Source organism: Falco peregrinus, chromosome 1 (assembly GCF_023634155.1).
Source record: "Falco peregrinus isolate bFalPer1 chromosome 1, bFalPer1.pri, whole genome shotgun sequence".
Classification (NCBI taxonomy): domain Eukaryota; kingdom Metazoa; phylum Chordata; class Aves; order Falconiformes; family Falconidae; genus Falco; species Falco peregrinus.
The window spans coordinates 117,898,702-117,922,528 of NC_073721.1; the positions used below are offsets into that span (position 1 = coordinate 117,898,702).

Genomic DNA, 23,827 nt, shown 5'->3' on the forward strand with positions numbered 1-23,827 from the left:
GTCGAATGCATTGCTTAGAATGGTTTCCTTTCTGCCTTACTGTCTGTTAGGGACTAAATGCACCCAGTATGTATGGTCCACATCATTTTGCAGAGGATGAGCACGGTGTTAACTGTCTTCATTTGATACTACTAAGATGTTACTTTGACTCTTTATTTAAGGTGCTAAAATCCAAGTGTTTTGGATAGCAGGTCCTAATTGAACCATAATGGTTGATCTTGTGGAATACTTCAGTATCAAAAGTGGGAAATTGTGACTTACTGAGTACTTGTTCTAAAATAAAAGATGTCGCTAACATTACTGTTTCACAGAGTAGTAAAACCTTTAAAGTAATTACACGTTTAGTTAGGTATTTGGGAGACAAACTCATCTTTGGTTGCTGTACATAAGGACTAAATGATGTTGATGAAGGTGTCAGGTGACTGGGTTTATTTAATTGTATTTGTGTGAATTTAGGATTAAAGAAATCTTTTCAGCCACACTTCATTAAACAGGTCTGTGCCTGTTTGAGTGGAAGAATGAAAATCATGTGTTTCTTCAGGTTTAACTGTATTACTTTTACATTCTACTATTAATCTAAATGTGTAGCAGAGTTGAGAAGAGTCTGTAAACATTTGGATATTGCATTGCATTGAGAAGAGATATGCAGTCCCTTTCTTGTTTGTAATTAATTTACCATTTTGTCAAATGTTCTAGGTTTGCACTTCCCTTTTTTTAAAAAATATTGCTTCTCATCTCAAGAGACAAACAGAGGTCAGACAAAACTATTATTACAAAATAGTAATGAGGTTCATTCAGGTTTTTTTACAACTTAAATCTATGGTATGGAGATGACAATTCAGAATATGATCAGAAATGTGTGGAAATGCAGTTTCTGTAATTTTCCTGACATTGTGAAACATAAATATGATTTCTTTTTCGATCAAATTGTGTTCTTCCTGAGCTAAATAAATAAGCAATGTGAAACAGTATACAGATAATCCAAAAGAAAATCAGCCAAAGAGGAGAAACAGTACTACGCTATAGCTATCTTTTTCCCTTAATAGTTAGAAAGAGGGGGGCAGCTTTGCTGAAATTCAGCCAGCTGGTTGTCCAGGCTGTTTTGTTGGTTGTTTTGAGTCATTAAGTCGCCTATTCCAAGTGCAGGGATGTTTTGTGCCATCTAGCTTAGTTAGTGTTTGGGGGTTTTTTTTAGGTTTTTAATAGGAGTAATGACATGATGATTGCTTTTTGACCTAAAGCCTTCAAGTAGCTTTCTTTGTCTTCCGTTTTTTTTTTTTTCTCCCTTTTTCATCCTTTACACTCAACAAATAATTAAATCTGCTAGTAAGTATAATGTGGCAGTCTTTCCTGAAGATGGAACTTCTTCACCAGCCGTTCTCAGGTTTTGCAATTCATAACTCTACTCCAAAAGAACCAATGTTCCTTTTTCAAACTAGTAGGTCTTTCAGACCCTAGCACTCGTCCTGGTACAGTGTAACATAAGCAGATGTTATTTGGTAATCATTCAAGAGGCCTGAACACAGTATCACATACAGACATGCATATATAAAAATATTCAAACAGTTCCTTAAGGATATTAGTGTTCTCTAAGTGCCCCAGCAGATGCTGGATTGCATGTTCGAGTCTCATCAGACTTCCAATAACAGATTTTTGGTTCTATATACACAACATTTAGTTACCACCTTTAAAACTAATTTCAACAAGTAAGGTGGTAACTTATTCTTTTTTTTATTCAGTGCTGTACAGAGGTACGTGGAAAACCATCTGCTTTCATGGCAGCTGAATGGCTGTTGCCTGTCACTGCTCAGCTTAGTGGTTTCTCTGTTCTAGTGCCATAATTTAAGTTTCTAAGTTAACCAGCTGTCCTCAGAAAAAAAGTTTGTTAATGATACTACACGAGATGTGGTTGCACTTTGTGAAAAATTTCCAATGGACAATCAACTTTTTATGTAATAAAATACTGGAACAAATATCTTGGGTTTGGTTTGGTTTTCTTTTAAAGATAATCCTAATGTATACTGCATGCCTTACCTGTTTTACTGAAAATTAAAAATTAATAAATTTTAAATTCCTACCCAGAAGAGGACAAGTGCATCTCCTTTTCTTGAGGGCTTAATTTCATCAAGCAGGTAGAAAATTTGGCATTTAAATTGCTAGGACCAAGGCCCAGAAGACCCGATAGAAGTACTAAGTGCAGTAAGTGAATGAATTCTGGCAGTTGAATTTATAACAAAACATCATCACGCTACTAAAGCTTACTAATTAGGAGATCTGAGCAATGCCCATATGCATTTTAAAAAGATGAGAATTGCAGGTGCTGTCATTATGACGTTGCTAAGGTTGATCTGTGGTGGTGCAGTGATGTTCCCTGTAATCCTGTGCCTACTACCTGTCGTACCGCCTGTGGCCCAGCCTTCCTCTTTGTGCGCACCAGTGCCAGCAGGGAAGGTCACAGGTCCCTTTTGCAGCTTCTCTTAGTTGTCTTTAGCTTTGTTGCTGCCCTCATTCCTAGGTGAGGTACCCTAGGAATTGTTAAAATTCTGTCCTTTAAGTCTGTTAAGACCCACAAACTACAAGAGGATTGCTAACCTTCCCTTGACAGGGGAAAGCATTTCTCTTCTGTGAACGGTCAGGTTAGTCTTGACTTCAAAAAGCCTCCACATGCCTGTCACTGTTTCCAAACTCTTTGCAATTTTCTCATGAAAAGGAAACGGTCAATTACAATACCGTTTTGTTAAGATACAGAACAGCCTACTTCTGTCCGATACTTGGCCACTGTTCTTGTGGGGTTTATAGTAAGGCTTGGAAATCATTTCCAGTCTTTATCTGTGCCTCATTTCCTTTTCTATTCAAGGAGTAACAGTGTTTGCCTTTTCCAGTTGGTTGGGTTTTTTGGTTTGTTTTTTTTTTAACTGCATTGGATGTTTATAGAAATTGAACGAGCCAGTGCCTGAATAACAGGGATGCCTCTATTCACAAATGCCTGTTTCATTGGTACTTTCATGTTGCTCATTCTTAAGGTTGCCATCCTACTAGGTCTGTTGATACACCTTTATAATTCTTATTTTGGGATAAAATGAACTATTTTTGCCTGTTGCTGTTTTCCATCTTTCATACTGTGCCATTTTAATGGGGACAAACCCCACCTAATATAGGTGAATTGCCAGGAAGGTTAGAGCTGCTTGGATTCATGAAGGAAAAACACTTCACCTGGATTTTTTGGTGGTGGTGGTGGTGCGTTTTCTCCTCCAGCAGAAGCAGCAGGTAGTGCGAGGGGGCTGGTCACACCTCCCACCTCGAGCAGAAGAGGGCTGCACAGTGTCGTTTCTGGTTTGTATTTTAAAAGTCACTGTAATTCAGTATAACTAAGCGCTCTATGGCACACCAGCCTGCATCCAGGGGCAGCTGGTAAATGCTGTTTCTGTCCTGTGTGATGCTGTTTAATGGGCCAGTGTGGTCACTGTCAGTCCTGGTGTCAGCTGGGTGAAGTTATCGGTGGCAGTGTATCGATGGGTTTCTGTAATCTGAAAACCAGATCTGTTAACCATTATTAAATTAACAGTAATAATTGTTTTTTATTTATTATTAAATTAAATTAAATTAAATATTATTATTAAATATTTAAAGAAATATTTAAATTAGCAGTAATAGTTGTAATAAAGGATTTTTCAAGAACTTGGGGAGATATATATATATTTAATCATTATTGGTATTTTGAGAGGGAGAAATGGGGCAGATAAAGGAACTTCAGCCTCTTCCCAGTTTTACTAGCAATGGGCAGCAAATAGGTGTTCCTGCAGCACAGGGTTTTGCTCTGCAGTTTCTGCTAAGAAGAGGGTGTCCTCGTGCCAGGGGCCCTCCCGCTCGCCCACTGACCTCTTGCACCTCTCACTGCGTGACGGCAGAGTCCTCCCATCTTGTGAGGCGCTGTAATTCATCCCGTTAGGATGCCTGCAGATGCCCTGGCTCCCAAACCGCAGCACAGAGGTGGCTCTGTCAGGGTTTCTGCTGTTCAGATGGCTCAGTGCCTGCTGAGGCTGTCATAATAATCCTATTGGCAACGTCCTTGGCCTGAATACGGAATAAAATGGGAAAAGAACGTGTTACTTTTTGACACTTCTCTGAAACAGAAACTTTTTTTTTCTTATTCCAGAACTATTGTGCCTCTGCTCTGTTGCAGTTAGACCGGAGAGACCCTATTTTTTTTTTACAGAATGCTAACTAGAATGCTCTAAGTCCATGAGACTTATAACCAAAACCTTTTTTCCCCCTGTTGTAATTTAATGGTACTCCAAAAAAACCAACAACCCGTGGGCTCAGCTTTACTGCCTATAACATCTGCTTTTAGAGATAATTTTCAGTAGTGTCTGAAAATAGGCTGGACTTCTGTGTTGGTGATGTGCCTGCTAATTCTGTGGAAGCCACAGAGCAGAGCACTGAGCACTCATGAAATCATTAATATTTAAATCAGTTCAGGTGCTCTCATTGATGGCAATGTTACACATTGGCAGGCCTCCGTGTGCTTTGGAAAGCGGTGAGCAGCAAGGTGCCTGCAAGGTGCAAGGTCATCAGCAACGAGCAGTAGCTGTTGATTGAGCAGCACCATGAAGTAACCTGCGTCTTGCTGTAACTTCTGTTAAAGGCTTCTTTGTAATGAGGAGGGCTGGGATATACGTGAATAATTGTATTGCAAGGTTGTACTGGGAAAAAAAATCATGGTTGAGCAATTTCTGAGTCAATAAACAAATAAATAAGATAAAGGTGTAATATGTGTATTCATGTGATCATTGCTCGTTATTTCCCAGACCCATGGTTGCAAGCCATCCTGTGTGTTTTGGTTGTTTTGGTTTTTTTTTAACTTGTCCTCAGTGCAGTTTTATTTCATTCAACTTCTTTTGCAAAAAAAAAATAAGTTGAGTTTTTATACTCCCATCTAAAATGAAATCTCACGACTATCCAAAATAGTGCGTACTTAAATTACACATACTTTCATTCATCCTGCCAATTGTATCCACAGCCATACCCTACAACTTCTCAACCCTTGATAGTCAGCTGTTGTCCTTCTGAGCTGTAAAACATGCTAATAACTGTGTGAACTTTAGGTAAGTGCAATTATACGAGGATGGAGTTGCCAGGGACCCTAATGGAAGCATAGGCAGGTGTTTGGGCACTTAACAGCTGATTTTGACAGAAGATTTTTGAAAAACTTAACTTTTCTTTCATTTAAATGTGGGAGCCAGGTATTTTGTTGTGATCTAATGAGCTGTGTAAACTTACCAGGGAAAGGTCACTTTCCATCTTATCGTTGCTCCTACCCAACCCCTGTCCCCACATAACATCACCATTTAAGCCATATTACTCAATTCTGAAATAACCCCAGGAAGGCCTGAAATATATTTCAGCCACGTTATTGTTTCTGTCAGCAGTGATAAGCCAGGACAGCCTCACTTTCTGGGATGGGAAAATCAACTTTAGATTTGTAACAGGGGACGCTGTGCTCAGGAGATCCCCAAATGGTGCAGCTGAATACTGGAGACAGACTACAGGAAAGCAGGAAAAAAAAGTCAGATCAGCTGCATTAATTTCCTGAGGTGTTGCTATCAACTGACAGACCCTGGGGCTTTAGGTGAGACATCTGTGCTTTAAGAAACATTATCCCGTACTACTCATTCAACACTAACACAATAGAAGATGAGGTTACAGTTATGCTGGGAATTTCATCGTGATCTCCCATTACACACTTTGCCAAAGGAGAAGAGATACTTACTTTGTGAGGGGCTTTCTCTGGCACACTTTCCCATTGAGTCCTGTCACTGCTTCCTCACCACAAGCCCCTCCCGACGGCTGAGATATTCCAGCTGAGATGCAAACGCAGAAATTGCAAATTATTCTATTTGCAAAGTGATGGAGCTGTCCCTTGGGTTTTGTTTTGGGGGCCATACAGTGGGTGTACAGGCTGCATCCAGCTCCATGGCTGAGGGATCACCGCAGGGAGGAGCTGCCAAAGGTGTTTTGTGAAGAAGCCATGCAAGAGGAAGGAAGGGTGTAGCTGCAGTGGTGGTTTCTACACATGCCTCCCGCATCCTTTGGTCAGGAAGAAGGTGGTGTGACAAAACAGCCTCTGAGCCAGCTGCCAAAATGGCCCTTTGGGGCTGAAAAGCCCTGGACACATCACAGTGGTTTCAGCTGCTGCTGGGGGTGATGGGCAGGCTGGTCGAAGACCTGCGAGGGCAGCGTACAGAGCACTTCATTCGGGGAGCTGGACAGGCAGTGTTCCTTATTGCCCCGCGGAGCTGGGAGAATGGGAGCGCCGTGCAGCAGCGGCGGGAGCATCCCTGCACCTGGGAGCTGTGGGCAGGATCCGTGCCAGCTCAGCCGCTGCTGCCCGCGGGCGGCTAACAGGACTGGTCCTGGCCTGCTGGCATAAGGCGGCAGGTATGTAAGAGTCAAAAAACCCGCTGGGTTTTCCTTCATTTGCGGCCCATACCTTTTGTTTCCATTGTCCAAAGCAGCATCTAAAAGAAAAGAAAAACAAAAAAACCCCACCAAACCCACACACCCCCTCCCGACGGCTCTCACTGCACCCCGCCTTTAAAAGGCAGGCGGTGCAGCCAGAAGGACAATACTAAGTTTTAGAATTTTGCCCGTTAACCCGCAAACTCACGCGTTTGAAATCAGTTTTGCCGGGCAGCCGGTGCGCGGAGAGCTGCGGTGAAAGGTGCGGGAGCTCCGCGGGCCCGCGGCGCTGCGCCGGGCGGCCGCCAGGGGGCGGGCGCGGACAGGCCACGGCAGCTGCTGCGCCCCGAGCGCTGCGCCGGGCCGCGCCGGGTCACTGCGGGGCCGCGGGCGGGCGGGGTCGGAGGGACCCCAAAGCCCGTCTGGTTCCCAGCCCCCGCCACGGGCAGGGACCCCTCCCGCCAGCCCAGGCTGCTCCCAGCCCCAGCCAGCCTGGCCTTGGGCACTGCCAGGGATGGGGCATCCACAGCTGCTCTGGGCAGCCTGGGACAGCGCCTCGCCACCCCCACAGTGAAGAATTTCCTCTTAATATCGAACCTAAAGCTGCCTTTTTTCAGCTTAATACCATTCCCCCCGTCCTGTCGCTACAGGCCCTACCAAAAAGCCTGTCCCCATCTTTCTCGAAGTCCCTTATGCTATGTTATATTATAGTATACCCATTTAATAATTTACATTGTCTTTGTAATATATTATCTATATTACAGATATTAAAATGCTATATTTTTAATAACAAATGTATATAACTTCTTAATATATAATTATTTATATATTTAATATATATATAACTTTTTAATAACAAATCAATTTAATTTACTAACAAATTAATCATATTTTCCTACAGAAGATAATGTAGTTAATGTACAGTGTATTTTATATATTCATGGATAGAATCTATCTGGTCTATATTTAAATACAAACACATAACTAAAAATTAAGTGGTAATTTTAGAACTAATGTAGTTAATTGTATATAGGTTATACAGAGTTTGTCGCTGAGTTAGTTCTAACAACTGTATATACATATATATAGACACCTACACACAGACACACACATATACACACACAAATATATACGCAGACACACACAAATACACTCACGTAAATATCCACACACAGGCACCCCAACCACACACAAATTCACACATATATACACACATACACGTGCACACACACAAACACAAAGTGCACGCACTCCCCTTACACAGGCCACACACAAATGCAGATATCCATATGTAGAGCCCTCATGCACAGACATACGCACGTATATATCCACCCTCCTGCTCCTTACACACACACGCAGAGCGACGCAGTGGTAACAGCTGCCCACATGCTGCGGCACGGCGAGGTGGGGGCACCTCTTCACACCTCCCTTTGACTCCATCAAAAAATCAATAATGTAATAATGTATGGGAGTCTGTGTGTAAGGGTGTGTGTGTAAGATGTGTGTGTGTGTATACATATGAGATATGTGTATGGGTGTGCATACATGTGCCTGTGTATGTATGTGTACGTGTGTATACAGAAGAATGTATACGTCTTTATAAGGTATGTACATATATTTGTGTGTGTGTGCGTGCACATAAGATTGTGTGCACACATATGAAAGCTGTGTGTACACGTGTATGTAAGAGATGTGTCTGTGTATGCACGTGCATGTACGAGCTGTGCATACGAGAGCACGTGCGATGAATCCTGGCTGCCCACCCTGGGGGTCTCCGCAGCTCCTGCCCCATGAGCAGGCTCCCGGCTGCCCCGTGGCTTTCTGGAGGTGCCTGGGGGCTCCCTGTGCCCCCCACCCCCCCATCAATTTGCTGCGGTCAGAGGCTAAAGCCCAGCTCTGCCCCTGCTCCCACAACAGCCTCTGCAGCTCTCAACAGGGAAGGTTTTGATCTTATCGCTCTATTAAATAGATGCTTCATTTTTCCCTGACGCTGGTGTTGTGACGTGAGATTTCTGCCATGACTTTCAGCTTTTTTCTTCCTTTTCCCCATGCAGTTGATCTGCAAAAGCCCACATGTCAGTAACTTCAATCCAACACGAGTAGGCAGGGTGCATTTCTAGTTTCCTGGCCTGGAGCCATTAGGTGGTAGTTCTCTAACGTGCTAACTACTATTTTGATACTTGATTCAAAAATATGTGCTTGGATGCTGGAAACGTTGAGTGCTGCCACCAAAAAATCCCATTCCAGTTTTGGAGCCTCCAAAAAGTTTTACAGTGGAGTCTGCCCAGCTGGCACTGTCCCATGGTGGAAAATTTACAGTCTAAGTCGTACTTGACCTGACAGTGAGATTCTCACAAGCTGTAATAGTCGCCCACTACAAAAACTTTATAGGTTTTATGTATTATTTCCATATGTATTTTTACTCCGTGTTCACCCTATTCAATGAAGAAAAAGTTTTGTGAGCAAGGGAACAAGATTTTTGGTTTAATCTGCTAATAGTCCCCCACCTTTGGCTGCCCCAAATACAGCCCTTGCTTGTGTCTGCCCCCTGTGACACCCCCTTTCCCGCTCCCATCTCCTTCCCTTCCCATCTCCCTGCCTCACAGCCTGCAAGGGTGACTGGGCAGGCAGTGAAATGTACTGTGGTCTGCACAGACTGGCCAGCAAACGCACACAGGGGTGGTTTGGCCCCTTGGTCTCTGCCTTTTGAAGTAAGTAGGGAGCTGTGTACCTTTCTCTCAGATGCTGTACTAAGGCTCGTGTGTGTCCCCAGCAAATGCCAGCTCATTGCTACAGACACTGAAGAGACAAGAGACAAAAAAAATAAAATAAGAAATTTGCATTGAATATTTATTTCGATAAACATTGTGTACTCCAAACAACTACATGTTATCTCAGTTGTAAGCCACAATCTGTTGGGACCAATGTCCCAAGAGCTCTTGTCATCATAAACCAGTCGATGCATTACCACGGTCTGCGGACACAGAGAGCTTTCAAGTGCAAAGCAGATTATCTGAAAAGACATATCGCCAGTCTCCTTAACAACCCCAACAACGCTAAACTCCAGTAAAAATGCTTCATATGTCTGCAATTTAGTTGTCTTAGTGCCATTGTAATAAATTAATAGAAAATATATCTTTTTTTTTTTTTCATTGGAAAGTCTATAAGAAAATGTACAAACATCTAACTCCGAAAAAGGACCAGCTGTTTCGGCGACAGGTAAAACAAGCATTCGAACAGAGGCAAAAAAATCCAAACATCCAAACAAACAAACAGACAAACAAAATGCAATCAAAAACCCCCACTCTACCGATGGCAGTTGTATAGGCAAACGTGGAAACATTTGCAGTAATAAAACCTTACGAAGAGGGTAACTGCAGCTTGTGCAGGGACTGTGCAGGATGTACAAAGAACAAGCGGTCAGGTAAGTCACTAGTCAAAATGTGCATGAGGAATTTCTAGAATGGTCAAAGATTAAAAAAGTGATCATATGGCACAAAACTGTTGCTGACTGGTGATGGTACTAGGCTTCATTCTGCCTTCAGAGCAGCACACTGACCATCCCATAAAGGTCAATGGGAGCCCTTTGCATTTCACAGGCTTGGCTGTCCCGTTACGCTGCTGCGATGCTCTGTTATCCCTCAGGCTTGCAGACTGCAGTGATCCCGTACTCGGAATTCACAGCGTGAGACCGACCCTCGCTCCAAAACCAGCCCCATGTGACAAGCTTTGCATGATAGAACAACCTACTTCAACATCTTCTTCTCTTAATAAGATGAGAGGTTTTAGGAAAGAAAGAAAAAAGCGTTTCCTAGAGCCAAGTCTTATGATTTCACCCTGAGAATTCCCAAAATAGCAAAATCAGAAGCCACGCTTTCGCACAAAGGCAGCATGCTATAGAAGCTGAACAAACCACTGCAGGTGACAGGCCCAGCCGGCACGGTCCTTCCAGGCTTTTCCAGGAGGAGGGAGTGCGCTGGTGTCCCACTGTCCCACTGGAGCAGCACACTGCAGCGGGCAGCTCCTGCCCCGGCGTCATGCAAAACCACATCCCAAACCTGGTACATCCCGAGCCCAGCTTTCCTGCCCACCATTGGTTAAGTGCTCATGAAAGACCTACTCCTGCTTTGGTCCACCTCTCGGAGGCAAGTGCGCCCCACTGACACGTGCAATGGTATCAGCAGGCTTGCCTCAGGCTGACGAAGAGGTTTAGGTAACCCAGACAAATGTACTCAAGAAATACAGAATGTAGTAGTAGAATGTACTCAAGACTCTTTTTTTAGCCTATTTGCTCGACTCCAGGGATCTGGCTCTGTTTTGGCTATCAGAGAACATCAGATAAATGATGTTTAGATAATCATGGTTGAACCACAAGTGAGACTGACTGTTTCAAGGAATAGTTTCTGAAATCCCCAAACCATCAGAAGACACTGGGGGTAAAAACAACCCACCCCACTTGCCTTTCACAAGTGTTCCCCATTCATTCTGGAAATGGCACAAATGCCTAAAGAGCATTCATTGCCAGACTCTTGTTAAGAAGCGAGGGAGGGAAAGCTCGGCTCTTTTTTTTTTCTTTTTTTTTCTTTTTTTTTTAAATACAATACACAGGACATTCAGCAAGTTCAAAACAACTATATAACAAGACTGAAAAGAACATTTCCAGTTTCAAAACCCAGGAGAGGCTTGGGGGGAATGTAACCTACAGTACTATGTAAATTTTGCTCATGGTTGCTTCGACTTTGAGAGCAATTGATCTAAACCAGGCTTATAGACTGCAACACCTGCCCAGCCTTTGGAATGGCACACAAAATCCTTGCCCTTTTGTTCCAGCTACAAGATAGAGCTTTGGATATTCTGGAAAAAAAGCAACTTAATGACATGAACTTTAATTAAAAGAAAGTAAAATGAAGTAACCATCAGCAACTAGAATAATTTCTGTAGTAATGGGGACAGGCAGAGACAAAGTGGGGAAACAAACGCAGACATTATTGGCAAAATTTGCATTCTATGTACTTTGAAGAGCTCGTCATCCTATCATTTACCCCTTCCCCCTGCCCTTAGTGTCCTTAGCATAGCCACAGCCTCCAGAGACACCTTCAGGGCATTTCTGAGCAACAGGCAGAAATATTACTGAGCACTAGCAGTGCTTACGATGTTTTACAATAATGTTTAACTTCCCAGCTTCAAGAGAAGCCCCTGTAGGAGTCCTGGTTGATGCTAAGCTGCCTTCATCACCCAGATATTGCTTTGAAGATGGGGGAAAGGAGGTACAAGGCATCCAAGTAGTTGTATGGGGATTTCCACTATAATTCTTCAGCTACCTGGTATCACCTGTGTCACCTTCTATCCAGACGTCATGTAACTCTTCCAGGAGGACCAAGACACTCATGCCCTTAAGCCTGAGGACAGGATCAGAAAGCAGCACACAGCAGAGCAGTCTGATCCCATTCCCTCTGACCTCCCTGGAAAGGCAAGGACCGCTCACCCTATTTGAGGCTGAATAACGTAAGCCCCCGTATTCCCAGTTAAAAACTGGGAGCCTTGAACAGGATGGCTTTGACTGGCTACCATAAACCCTGCAGACTGACTCTGAACATTATTACATGGTGGGACTGTATGGGAAAGGCTGTATATGTGCTAATCAACATTGCTTTCCTTCTGGCCTACAGCTGCTTGTTGAAGGAAAACTTATCTGAGCAACCACTGTTAAAACCCTTGATCCATAGGAGAAACGCAGTTTTCTCAGCAAGCAGAAAAATGTGGTTTCATCAGTCTCCACTAACACGTTTTAGCCTCTCCTTCTCTCATCTCCTCCCCAACTATGTGCCATGAGTTCGAGTGTACAACACAGATCCCAAAGAGCTTCATCAAACATCAGAGAAACACAGAATCATTTAGGTTGGAAAAAACCTTTAAGATTACCAAGTCCAACCCTAATCCTAACACTGCCAAGTCCACCACTAAACCATGTGCATAAGTGCCACATCTACACGTCTTTTAAATATCTCCAGCGGTGGGAAGCTTTAGGATAAATTCTTATTGTCCAGTTACACTTCCCAGCACCTAGCTAATCATTTAAATATCCTCTTTCTATCTCAGATTTTCAGCTAGTCTTTGAATTGGCATTCCATGTTTAAGCGAGCAGCTCATTACACTATGGAAAAAAAAAAAGAAAAAGAAAAAGAAAAAAAAAGGTGTTTGGGCAACTTAGAGGCTCGTAAAAGCAATAGTCCTTGATGGCCTTCAACCCTAGAACTCCCCTTTTGAGAGGCAGCCCTGTCACAGGGGTGCTGATAAAACCAGCAGCTCGTCAAACAGGTCAAACCTTGCTTAGTGACACAAGGGTCAACACGGCATCGGTGGGCAAGTCAGCCGGCGAGGAGCTGGTGATCACAGAACATACACTGATCACAGAGGAAGGCTTTTCTGTCACATGTGGCCACTCTAGCTACTTACAGTGAGATATCTTTGTGAACAGCAACAACAACAACAAAATGCTACACCTCTGGAGCAGGCTGGCGAGGCGCCTGCGGTGAGCAGTCAGTAGTCCGTCCCACGGGGGCAGTGCTGGCAGCCAGGAGGCAAAGCAGTGTGTCCTCATAATTTCATTTTCTTCACCACAGGAATCGGCAGTGCTTGATAGATTTTAGCTGAGTCCTCATTAGTGACCAGCTTCACCCAGACAGGGCGGAAGCTGCCTTTGAAGCCCACAAAAGCCATTTTTTCTGCAAACCAGAGCAGATATATATTAGGAGTGTGTCAGGGCTGCACCAGATACCCACCCACGTGTGTGGCTACACCCAGTGCCTGGATGGATGCAGGTGGACAACAGCACAGGTGCACACAATCTTTGCCCATTATGCATTCCCCAGGTAGTAAAGAAATACTTTTCTAATGAAGCTTAACTAAAATTTCATTTACATGTTGTATGCTTCCATTAATTAATAACGTGTGATGCGTAGCAGAGGAGAAAGAGAGAAGGAAAACCCCTTCCTAGCAGGCAAGGTTGAAGCTATCATTGTTGGCGTGGTGCTTATGCTCAAAAGCCTTTCCTGCTTGGGAAAGGTGGGGTGATGAGGAGGCACAGGACAATGAAGACCTTTGTTAGTATACATTAGTGTATAACACACACACACAAGAGGAAAGCGTACCAAAAGCTCACAGTTAGAGCTGATCAGAGCGCCATGCACACAGAGCAGTATTCTAGCGCAATAAGCAATGCTTTGAAATCACTATGCTTTGTGCCTGCAAGCTGGAATTCTGTTTCAGGAGAAAACCAGCTAAAAATAAGTTCAGACAAGTAAAAAAATCCTCTTTTGGGGCATTTAGTAGGAAAAAGTCCAATATTCCTATTGTTAAAATGCCTTTTTATTTAAAATTAAACCTGGAAAATCAAACCCCCTAAATTCTTCACTTCTAAGAACAACTGCCAGAGCACTTTTTCCATCTACAGGATTAAACTGAGCGCAGTGGATACAACCTTACCGAATAAATAAGTGACTGGTCCCAGGATGTTTGAGCACATGCTGATAGAAACAAGCAAGGCAAAGTTTAGAAGCAGAAAAAAGGTCCCTTTACTGGAACCATGGGAGGGGAATAGAAAAGCTGCTACCTTTTAACCTAAACCCGTCCTCTGCTCCAAGTTTCTCCAGTACTTTAGTCCATGGTCCTCTTGAAATGAATCTTCCTTTAGATGTCACCAGCACTATGGAGCTGGAGGAAACAGAGCCATTTACAGACAGTCAGAACACATTCCTCGCTACTGGTAACTCCTGCCTGAGCGACACAGCCACCCACAAACAACAGTGGTTTCTCCTTTAATGGCTTTTGTTGATACCTTCCAACAGTTTAGCCATATATTCACTTTTCCAATCATGCACAACCCATGAGAAAACAGACAGGATTCACCTTTTTTTTTTTAAACGCTGTTTTCTAGGATCATTTAAATATTTCCAACCAGCAATTCCATCCTGCTTTGATCAGAAAGGAAGATGCTCTCCCTGAGATGCTCTTAGCAAGTCTCAAGTAATTTCTTGTTCTTTCTTCATTACCAGATTAAACCTGAAGAAACTGACTTCTAGACTTTTGCTGGCCTGATGCTTTCCCTTCATTTTCAGTGTGCTTTTGCTTAAGAATTTGTTTAGTATTATCATTAGTAGTAGTACTACTACTGCCATACTTGCATGTAGTGTGTTTCACTCAAATTTCTTGGGGTACTCTACAAATGCCAAGTGAAAAACAAAAGACATGAGGTGATTGCTTGGGTAACACTCGATAGCTGCCTAGGCTTATTTCTAGATGGGTAGAACAAAAACCCAAGTCAAACATCAAGAGATAATCATGCAGTGAGCCTTTGCTGGGGAGAAGTGCAGGACACTCAGTGAAGTTAAGCTCGTGACGCCCTACAAGATGCACAAACACCCCCCATGGTTATCTCAAAGCCTATGGAGGAAGAGCTACTCTCCAGTGAGTTCCGCGGAAGTTTTGCCATTCAGTTCAACAGGGCTGGGATGCCATCTTTGTTGACCTCCTAATTAAAGCTGCACGACACTAAGTGAGTAAACGCTTGCTTAGAGGAAATTATTTCATTCCACCTTGCAGGGTCTGCATGACGGAAACTTCCTTGACTCAGATAGCATTTGCAGTCTTGCAGAACGAGCGCCTTGCTGTGCCTGCTTTCCAGCATCACAGTGGACACAAGGCACTAAAATTAATTAGGCAACAGCTCCTGCAGAGCTCAAGCCCTGAGCAACTGCATGCAGCAGTTGTATCTTAACACCTCAGCTGGAACTTGAACTGTTCAGGGGAAAATAGCAACGGGTGGTGGCAGAGGAACAAGAGAAGCAGAAGAGTTAAGAGTTGTCAGGACTTTTCCTAGAATAAATCCAAGGTGTTAAAATGCTCTAGTGCTTACAAGAGTGGATTGAGCTGGCAGGCCGGTTTTGACTACTTTGCGGATGCTGAATCACCTCTTTTTTCTTCCTTCAGTTCACTAAAATCATTACTTTCTATTAAGCCTTTCCTGCTATAGAAGTTTAAAATAAATTCACCAGATGTTTTGTTTTCTCATCCCTGGGAAACTCATCAGAAAAATGGATTTATTAAAAAAAAAGGCATCTGGCCTGCAGAGTGTTGCTTAAATGAACAAAGAGGCTTGTCCTTGCTAGAAACACCTCTTTTTGCATCCTTAAATCCATAAACCTAGAAGCTGTTTTAGCAGGCTTCTTCCCCGCCGCCAGCATCGTCCCTCTGCACAGCTCGAGCTCCATATGGTGGCGGAGAGAGGTGACAAGCTGCTGGCTGTATGGTCCCACCAGCCGCACGGTGTCCCCAGCTGAATCTGAACAACAGGTTTGTCCAACAAATGGATCAAAGATCTTCCATGGCTATAGCTGAAGCCCATGCCTGATCAAATTGCAAAGGCCTGCAGGGACTGGGCTGGAAAAACTTCTGGTGAAAGAAGGATGATAATTTGGGGGTTCCATCCTTGCAAAGACACAGCTGAGTGAGACCTGAGAGGTGCTGACCATGCTGGGTTAAGTTCCACTCCTAACCCCAACCCTAACCCTAACCCTAACCCTAACCTTAATCCTGTTCCAACACTAATCCTGAGAAGACAATGAGGCCCAGAAAGATTTAAATACACCTGAAGTGTAGTTGCCATTCAATCTTCTAAAGTAAGAAAGAATCCAGGAGCTGCATTTAGCCAGGATTGAGATTCGATTTTTTGCAGAGGAGGATGGCCTCTCTGAAAAGCTCTCTTATTTTTGTGTGCAAGAAAAGTGAGCAACTACCATGCTTCTCTGCAGTAACTACTCAATGTGGGTTTTGCAACCTTCAGAATTATTTAAGACAGTAGAAACACATCTGCATCCACCTGCGTGACACTGCTGAAACTTCCCCTACATCTCCAGAATAAATGCCAGCACAATATCCTGTTGATCTGCCCACAGCTATTTCAGACGATTCATCAACAAAGCAATCCTATTTGCATTAAATGTTACATATCAGGTTTCAAATCGACACAGATTTAATAACAATGAAATATATGCGTTTCCCAATAGCACTCCACAGACTATACGGGCACAACCCCTTTGATTAAAGGGTTTCTGATTTAGTTCCCATTCTTATGCCAGAGGGCAAAGTCACTGTCATCCTGGATGTAGGAACATGTGTTGGCTACTTACCACCTGCTTGCAGAACTCTGCGTTTCTGGCTGCCCATACTTAAAAAATAAAAGCATCCAGCCCTTAGGTCTGGGCAGGGAACATGTGCAAAGAGGAATGTATTTTATTAGTGGAAATTTCTGCCATTTAAGAGAGTATGCAGACAATAGAAAAATGTAAACCGTGCACATCTGTACCGATAAGTGGTTTGTGAATTTAAGCCTGTGGTTCGTCTACAACCCACAACATAAATGTAGATCTGCAGTTTATTAATCAAATGTAGCTCTGCAGTTTATCTGGGGCTTGATCAGTTCCTAAATCACAGAGTCTGCATCCTGCTGCTGCCTGCACATCCCACTCCCGTTTGGACCCTTTTGAAGCTGGTGGGTACAGAAGCACTTTGTCAGCCCGGTCAGCTGACAGCCCACGTTGGGTGACAAACCCCAGGAAACAGGTGAGTGTTGTACAGCATTCTTGTATGATGCACCTGAGTAACACCAGATTATTTACTCACTGGTCTTTGATGTTGCTGATGTAATTTTCTAACTGTGCTGGGATTCCTTGTAGAATTGAGTTTTTGAATGTTACTCGATCAACGACTTTTCCATGATGTCCATCAATCACAACCAGTTGGATACCCTCATCGGTAAGGAAAAACCTGACGCCGTCAACCTGTGCGGGGGGGAAAAGTATTCTTGATCTATCATAGTAATACAATTACAAACAGCCACCTGTAAGAAGTACTGATAGTCTTGTGTCACTGGACTGCTCTTTCTATCAAAGGGCAGAATTCCAGATCTCTGAGGCCAAGTTGTCCCACATTTTTACTAGTAAGGGGAAGCTACAGCCATTTGTTTGGGGTTTTTTTTTCCTGCAAAATAGAAAGCAGAAGTGATCTGAGTCTAACTATCCGTGGTAATTCTGTAAGCAAATTTTCCATAAAAATGAAGCAAGTACCTGAGAATTTTGTCCCATCAAGTTCACTGAGAGGACCTGCTCACCTCAATGTATGCAAAATCATCCTTTAGGTGGAAGTACTGTTTCTTATAAGTTTCTATTTTCACTTCTAGTAGGTGGTCCTTAGTCTTCTGTTTACAAAAAACAAACAAAAAAAAAAAAAAGGAGAGAAAAAGAGTTATTCTACTGAGGACATCCATTACCTGAATGCTGCATTTTTCAGAAAGCATTTTAAACCTTGAAATTCAATCAACAAGAAAGCTACATAATAAGCACTGACTTGCCAAATTATATCGCTAATGAGACTGGGCACTATGGTATCCTCTCTGCTCATCCTGTCAGCATTTAAATTGTTTCACCTAATGGCAGAGCATAAGTGATTCTCACTTTGCAGAGCTGACACATAATTCTCTGAGGCTTTGCTGTGGATTCCTGCTTCAAGGGTGATGAGTGAAAAAAACCCCACAAAATAAAACACAAAACCCCAGATAAATATCGCCCTCCCTCCTCCAGAACCAGACTAGATTTGATATAGGAGACAGTATTGTGCATTATATGAATGAGAGAGACACTCAGCTATGTGGTCCCCTTTCTGACACTGCTGTTATAGCCTGGAGGAGCTGGAAGCCGGGCAAGGAACTTTGTGACTCTCCAGAACCATTCCCTGGACCAGCCTGTCTTCCAGCTCATCACTTTTCACCCTGTGCTTTTAAGCACAAGACATCACAACAGAGCCCCAAAAGACTTCAGTATCCAACTTCAACCGAAGTCTTGGGTGACTCTGTCCTTCAAGGACCTGCGCCCTCGGTGCATGCAAGAATCTGTTTGGTATTATTCCACACGCCTGAACCACTTCAGAAAACTCAGCACAGGACGTACTGAACCTGGTATAAAACCCTTCTATGCCTGTGGGCACAATATGTGCCAGAACTACAGGTTTACACTGGCAATAATTCTGTAATAAGAAATCAACTACTTTACCAGTTGTGCACTGGAAAGCTTCTTAGGCATGGGCACTTCTACTATCGGTGTCTCAATGTACTTGGGATAGGCCATGGCTTCACAGTCGCTGGCGCCAGCCGTCTTTGGGATCACGGCTTTGATTCTTATTCGTTCACAGCCCTTGACAGAGCAGAAAGCAAACTTCTCCTTTTCATTTTGAGCTTTGAGTTTCAGAAACAGCAGCCTACAGGTAGGAGAGAAAAATGAGCGGCAGCCTTGAGACTTCCACGCAAAAAATGGCTGCCTCTCAGTTTGGGTGAACTCCTTCCTAATGCTGTGCAACAATGTGCATTGAGAGCCTCAGTGCCCACGTCTGCGTTTTATAGTGCTCAGCATACCACGTGCAAATAAAAGGGGACACAGAAATGCTTTGGGGAGTCAAGAAACTTAAGACAGATAAATTAGATGACACCTGAATGCTCTTTCAGATCTATTTTATAATGATACATATATGTAGAAATACATGCTTTGTATTTTAGGACTTTCTTTCCCATTATTAAAATTCTTTAAAATAAAATAACAGGCTTTATACTCTTAGTTCCTGTGCATCCCTGTTGTGTTGTGTTAAAATGGTTGCTGTTCAAAACAAGAAGGGTTGGGTGTGTCTCCAGTTCAGTTTCATCATCTGCACTTTGCTTTTGTCTTTTTTTTTCTAATTTGTATTCACTTGGCAAAGTGTTTCCTAGAGTAACTGCAGCACAGCAGAGGCTATGAATGACTGGCAGCTGTGGGAGTCCCAGGAAAACCTCACACTGGTCACATTCCCAGAAAGAGTTTCTGGTTTTGTTGTGATCCTCACTAACGGCATTAGCCAAATGGCTCACAATTCCAGCAGCTTTCCCAAAGCGGTGTCCAAATCGGCCAAGGCCTGCTTCCTTACCCAGTGTCCTCATCCCAGTAGTAGTATCCTTTACTAGGGTATCTGTGCTCCAGTTTCTCCATTTGAGAAGTTCTGTAGAAGGTTCCAGTTTTGTACGTTTTCTTCAAGAGACGATTGTGGATGTCTGAGAGAATGGAAAATGTCGTCCCTTTAGGATAGCAAAACCCTACTTGGATCCAGTCGTTCCTAAAAATAGCAAAGACTGACATTATAACGAGTTGATACATGACTATTATTTTCCTGGGCATGCTAGAAGCCAAACTAAATAATTCACTCTGAAATGTAACTTAATTTTTTCCTGGCTAGTTAAAATTTTAATGGTTTGGGATGAATCAATGCAACGTAATTTAGACATAACAACCATGGGTTAGTTAAGCAATGTGGGTCAGATCTGCTCCTGACTTCTACACCTGTGACTTCCATGCACCAGGAATGAATTAGCTCTAGCTTCTAAAAATGAACCGTGTTATCTTGCAGGGCTTCCCACGGGAGGAAACGGGAATCTGAGATGTCAAATGGAATGATGGTGAACTCCGTCGACTTCCTGGAACAAGCATGTTCATTCTGGAAAAGCTCACAAGGTGAAGACCTCACTCATTAAAAATGTGCAGTTAGTTACATTATTGAACTGGAATGTTGGAATTCAGTCGGATCACTCACTTGTTGAAGTTGATGAGCCATATGGCGAGCTCTTCGGGGGCTGTCTTGTCCCAGTGGATGGTGTAGCCTTTCCTCAGAGTTATGACTGGCTGATACTGCTGGTAATGAGTGCTTTTGCTCAAAGCGCCTTCCAAGTAGAGTGGGTGATTGTGGTAGTCATTTTTTATTATTTTCATTTTCAGGTTGGCTGGCTTGTAGGCTTGGATGTATATCTAGATGAGAAAAAGATCACCAAGGGTTTAATGAACTACAGTAGAACATTAAAGGCGCAGCTACTCAATAGACATGAACTGCTGCGAGGCCTGTGACCAGCGGCGACCTGTCCGCCGTACACTTATATTCAATTTCTTAGGCTTCTTTTTCAACAAAAAGAGAAGGAACTTTTTCCTGTTTTCAGCAAAAAAGAAGGATAATTTCCTCATCCACCGAGTTCAAGACCATGTGCTGGTCAAGGCTTCAAACAGGTCTGCAGGGGAGCCGAAGTATTTCACAGCTCAGCAGTGGGACAATATCTACCTCAGGCATCTGACTCCTACTGAACAAGGACCCTTTTGTATGGATTTCAGAAGCACGAAAACCAGCTCAGTGGTTAGAAATTGGCTTTAGTGGCATTACACGGGAAAAAACCCCAACAGTCACAACACCCAAGATAAAACCAGGCGCTACTCATCAGAGGAAAGTGAGGACTCTCTCAAGGAGCAGCGCTCGGAGCTTGTGTGGTAGGAAGAATGGTTTGGTGGTTGCACAACAGGATGAAGGATCGTGAGAGCTGAAGTCTAATTTTGACTGCTCAGTACGTTTCCCATAACACTGTGGGCAACACTTCCCTCCATAAATCAAGGAAAAACAACTAACCGACAGCCCATAGATTTATGAATATTAATCCGTTCATGCCCATGGAGCTCTTAGGTGACTTCAGGCAGAAGCTGTCAGACCTGTGAGCAGTCGAGGTCAAAGTATCTAAAAATGTACCACAGTTTCATCATGTTCAAAACCACCTGTGCAGACACGCAGATAAATAAACCTTGAAGCCCCTGCAGAAAGTGCACTTCTAAAGGTCAAGCTTTACAGTGCCAAGAAAATTAAAACAAAGCGATAACAATAGCACTTGGTAAGCAGCTTTACCTGTGCAAAGTGACCGCTGCAGATGGAACCTCTCCAGTCGGGCACGTCAATGCAGTCAGGGTGCTTGATTAACCAGTTATCTTCTTTTATCAGGTATGAGCCTGGATATTCTGACACAGAACCATCTACATCATGAAAAACTGATGTTTTATCACCATCCATATCCAGACCATTGAACCAGGGGCCAGGTTCTCCAAAGAAGACCCTTGAGGTAATCTAAACAAAACAGTGAAAATATTTACATCTGCTCAAAGGAATCCATCACTTAGAGCACAGAGCAAGGGATGGCTATGGTCACTAGGGTGGCTCAAAGGACACATTTTCTGACTTTATTTGGGATTGGAATGTATCTTGGGCAAGAAATAGGGTTGGGTTTGTGGCTCGATTTGTGCATAATGAAATCTATGTGTGCACTAACATCACCGTTCTTTAAATGGCCACAGACATTGGCTGCTCATCTCAAGACATTGCAATCTATGTTACGTTCATAACATATATTTAATTATATTTTATTCAATAATTCAATAATATATATTGAATAATTTCGATGGCGCTGAGGCCCCACGGCTCCAGATGAAATTTGGGGTTGCAGGTCCTCGGAGACAGCACTTACGTGGGAACAAAACTGAGCTTTTGAAACTGACCATCCAAAGGTGGAAGCACCAAAACTATTTTCAGCTGAACCGGTCTTGTTAGCTGGCAGGAATGCTGTGCCATTTGGTACAGGCATATGAGGATGGCCTCTGCCTGCACACTGCCTCTTCGGTCAGCCTGGAGTCAGCCTAGAGCTGGGCGACACGCTTCAAAGGTGTGTTTGATTTGCCAGGCAGTGCAGACACAGACTGCCCTGCTGACTGTGGGGGAAAGGCTAAATCAACCAGAATTTCAGCCTCAGCTGTGAGAAGGTGGGTTTTTTTGACTTTCTGGAGGAAGGTTCAGGATATGGGGCAATTTCACAACAGCCACTTCGCTTACTGTCTGCTAATGTATTTTTAAGGTTCCAAAGCCACATAAAGTCACACTGATGCTGGGAATAATCAGTGACCTCCCCTGGGAAATGGCTGCTCAGGCAACTTCTGACTGATATTTTTATCCAGCTTGCCCGTCACCCGCCTGCCTGGTGCAATGTGAGAAAGTAACCAACCAACGTTTTTAGGGGAATTTTGCCTTTCCCATCCCATTTGGCACAAGGATCACGAGTCAGCACTTTTCCCGACACGTGAGCAAGTCTGCTAATTTTTTGAAAGTTAAGCAACCCAAATCGTTTCAGTCTCAACCGCTTTATTTATTTATTTGTTTGTAATGTTTGGCAGTTGGATTTAACAGCTGCTAGAGGTGAACCTCAGCAAACCAGTTAGCACATATTTGGGCAAACAAATTCAAAAATAACTCAAAAGCACAGACCCCAGGACAAGTTCAGGCCAGCACCCAGACGTCCACAGTGTAACTCAAAGTTTGGCAGATCCCTTTTGCCTGGACTCTGCTCTCATTTATGCCTGTAGAACTGGAGTCCGTGGAATTACCCTGCTGTGCGGGGCTGCAGAATTACCCTGCATCGGCTCAGTTTCACTGGCTGTTTCCCAAAATCAGTATTTTCTGCTTCTAGGTGAGTTAGACCTTCCACAACAGATTTCCTTCTGTTGTTGCTTTAATATGAAACTGCTGTTGAAAATAAAGGGGCAGATTCTTCTCCCTATTCCACAGTTCCTAAGACATACAGAAATGGGAATTATTTTCACTTGAATAACACTACTTTTTTCTTGTTTTTTTTTTACCTGACGCCCGCTTCTGGTTTGCTGCAAACCTGTCAGAGAATTGGATTTTCTTGTTATCTTACCTGTCCAGTTTCCCCTTTCTCAGCTGCCATTCTCTTTGTTAAACTACTGGCAAAGACAAGGGGCAACCTCCTGAAGTTCCCGTATTTTCTCTTAAAGGCTGCTTTACCCTTTTTGCCTCAAGCCCCTTTCCAAGCCGACTGGAAAAGGCCTTTTTGAGAAGGATAACTCACAGGGACATCTTCAAAATGAATGTCGGTGACATTGTTGTTGGGGCAGCTCTGCCAGGCGTTGTTGAGCCGGAAGGCCAGAGCGCTTGTGTGCCGGCCGACCAGGGCAGCGAACTTGCGGAAGGTGCAGTTCTGGACGTTGATCGGTCCATCGTAGAACTGAATCCCTCGAATGGGAAAATCCCTAAAACACATTGGGAGGAAACAGAGACTTGGTCATGACACATCAGCGTGGGGATGAGAATGTGTTCTAGACACCTACAGTCCCACAGCACTTGTTTCCCAGCTGCTTTCATTTTTCACAGGCCTTAGGATGACTCCTGAGTTCATGTTTTGGAAGAGAAGGGATTTCCCTCCTTTTTAGGTCTGTGAAGTCCTCTCAGCCTAGCAAGTTCAGCTCAAGTTCTCTTGTGTCTGAACAGATCACCTTCATTTGGTCTGTGCTCCTCCAGGGAAGGAGCTTATAGCAATGCCAAAGCATTGACCTAAAAATGAATAAATTCGTGTTTGCGATCAGAAACGAGTTTTGCAGCCGCAAAACCTGAAACTCATCAGCCATGCAGACTCCTTGGG

At 43.5% G+C, this 23,827-nt stretch overlaps 1 protein-coding gene and 1 long non-coding RNA gene across 4 annotated transcripts in view; both read right to left on the bottom strand.

Annotated features, from left to right (window-relative positions):
• Positions 1 to 1,938: 1,938 nt before the first annotated feature.
• On the bottom strand, positions 1,939 to 5,840 carry LOC129784957 (uncharacterized). Its single transcript, XR_008748278.1, has 3 exons — positions 5,771 to 5,840; positions 3,880 to 4,074; positions 1,939 to 3,527 (listed from the first exon to the last, which is right to left on the bottom strand). It is a non-coding gene; the product is annotated as an uncharacterized LOC129784957 (long non-coding RNA).
• Positions 5,841 to 9,283: 3,443 nt separating this feature from the next.
• CEMIP (cell migration inducing hyaluronidase 1) overlaps positions 9,284 to 23,827 on the bottom strand; it is a 114,034-nt gene continuing 99,490 nt past the window's right edge. For 2 of the 3 annotated variants that reach the window (XM_055811275.1, XM_055811272.1), the window contains exons 21-29: positions 23,258 to 23,438; positions 21,250 to 21,465; positions 20,125 to 20,336; positions 19,465 to 19,650; positions 18,564 to 18,768; positions 17,627 to 17,713; positions 17,140 to 17,297; positions 14,072 to 14,172; positions 9,284 to 13,184 (exon numbers count right to left, since the gene is read on the bottom strand). In XM_055811275.1, coding sequence (XP_055667250.1) covers positions 13,057 to 13,184; positions 14,072 to 14,172; positions 17,140 to 17,297; positions 17,627 to 17,713; positions 18,564 to 18,768; positions 19,465 to 19,650; positions 20,125 to 20,336; positions 21,250 to 21,465; positions 23,258 to 23,438 — 1,474 coding nt within the window. In that variant the 3' untranslated portion in view covers positions 9,284 to 13,056. The remainder of the gene's footprint in view (positions 13,185 to 14,071; positions 14,173 to 17,139; positions 17,298 to 17,626; positions 17,714 to 18,563; positions 18,769 to 19,464; positions 19,651 to 20,124; positions 20,337 to 21,249; positions 21,466 to 23,257; positions 23,439 to 23,827) is intronic. The other variant, XM_055811279.1, reaches the window with a different exon arrangement.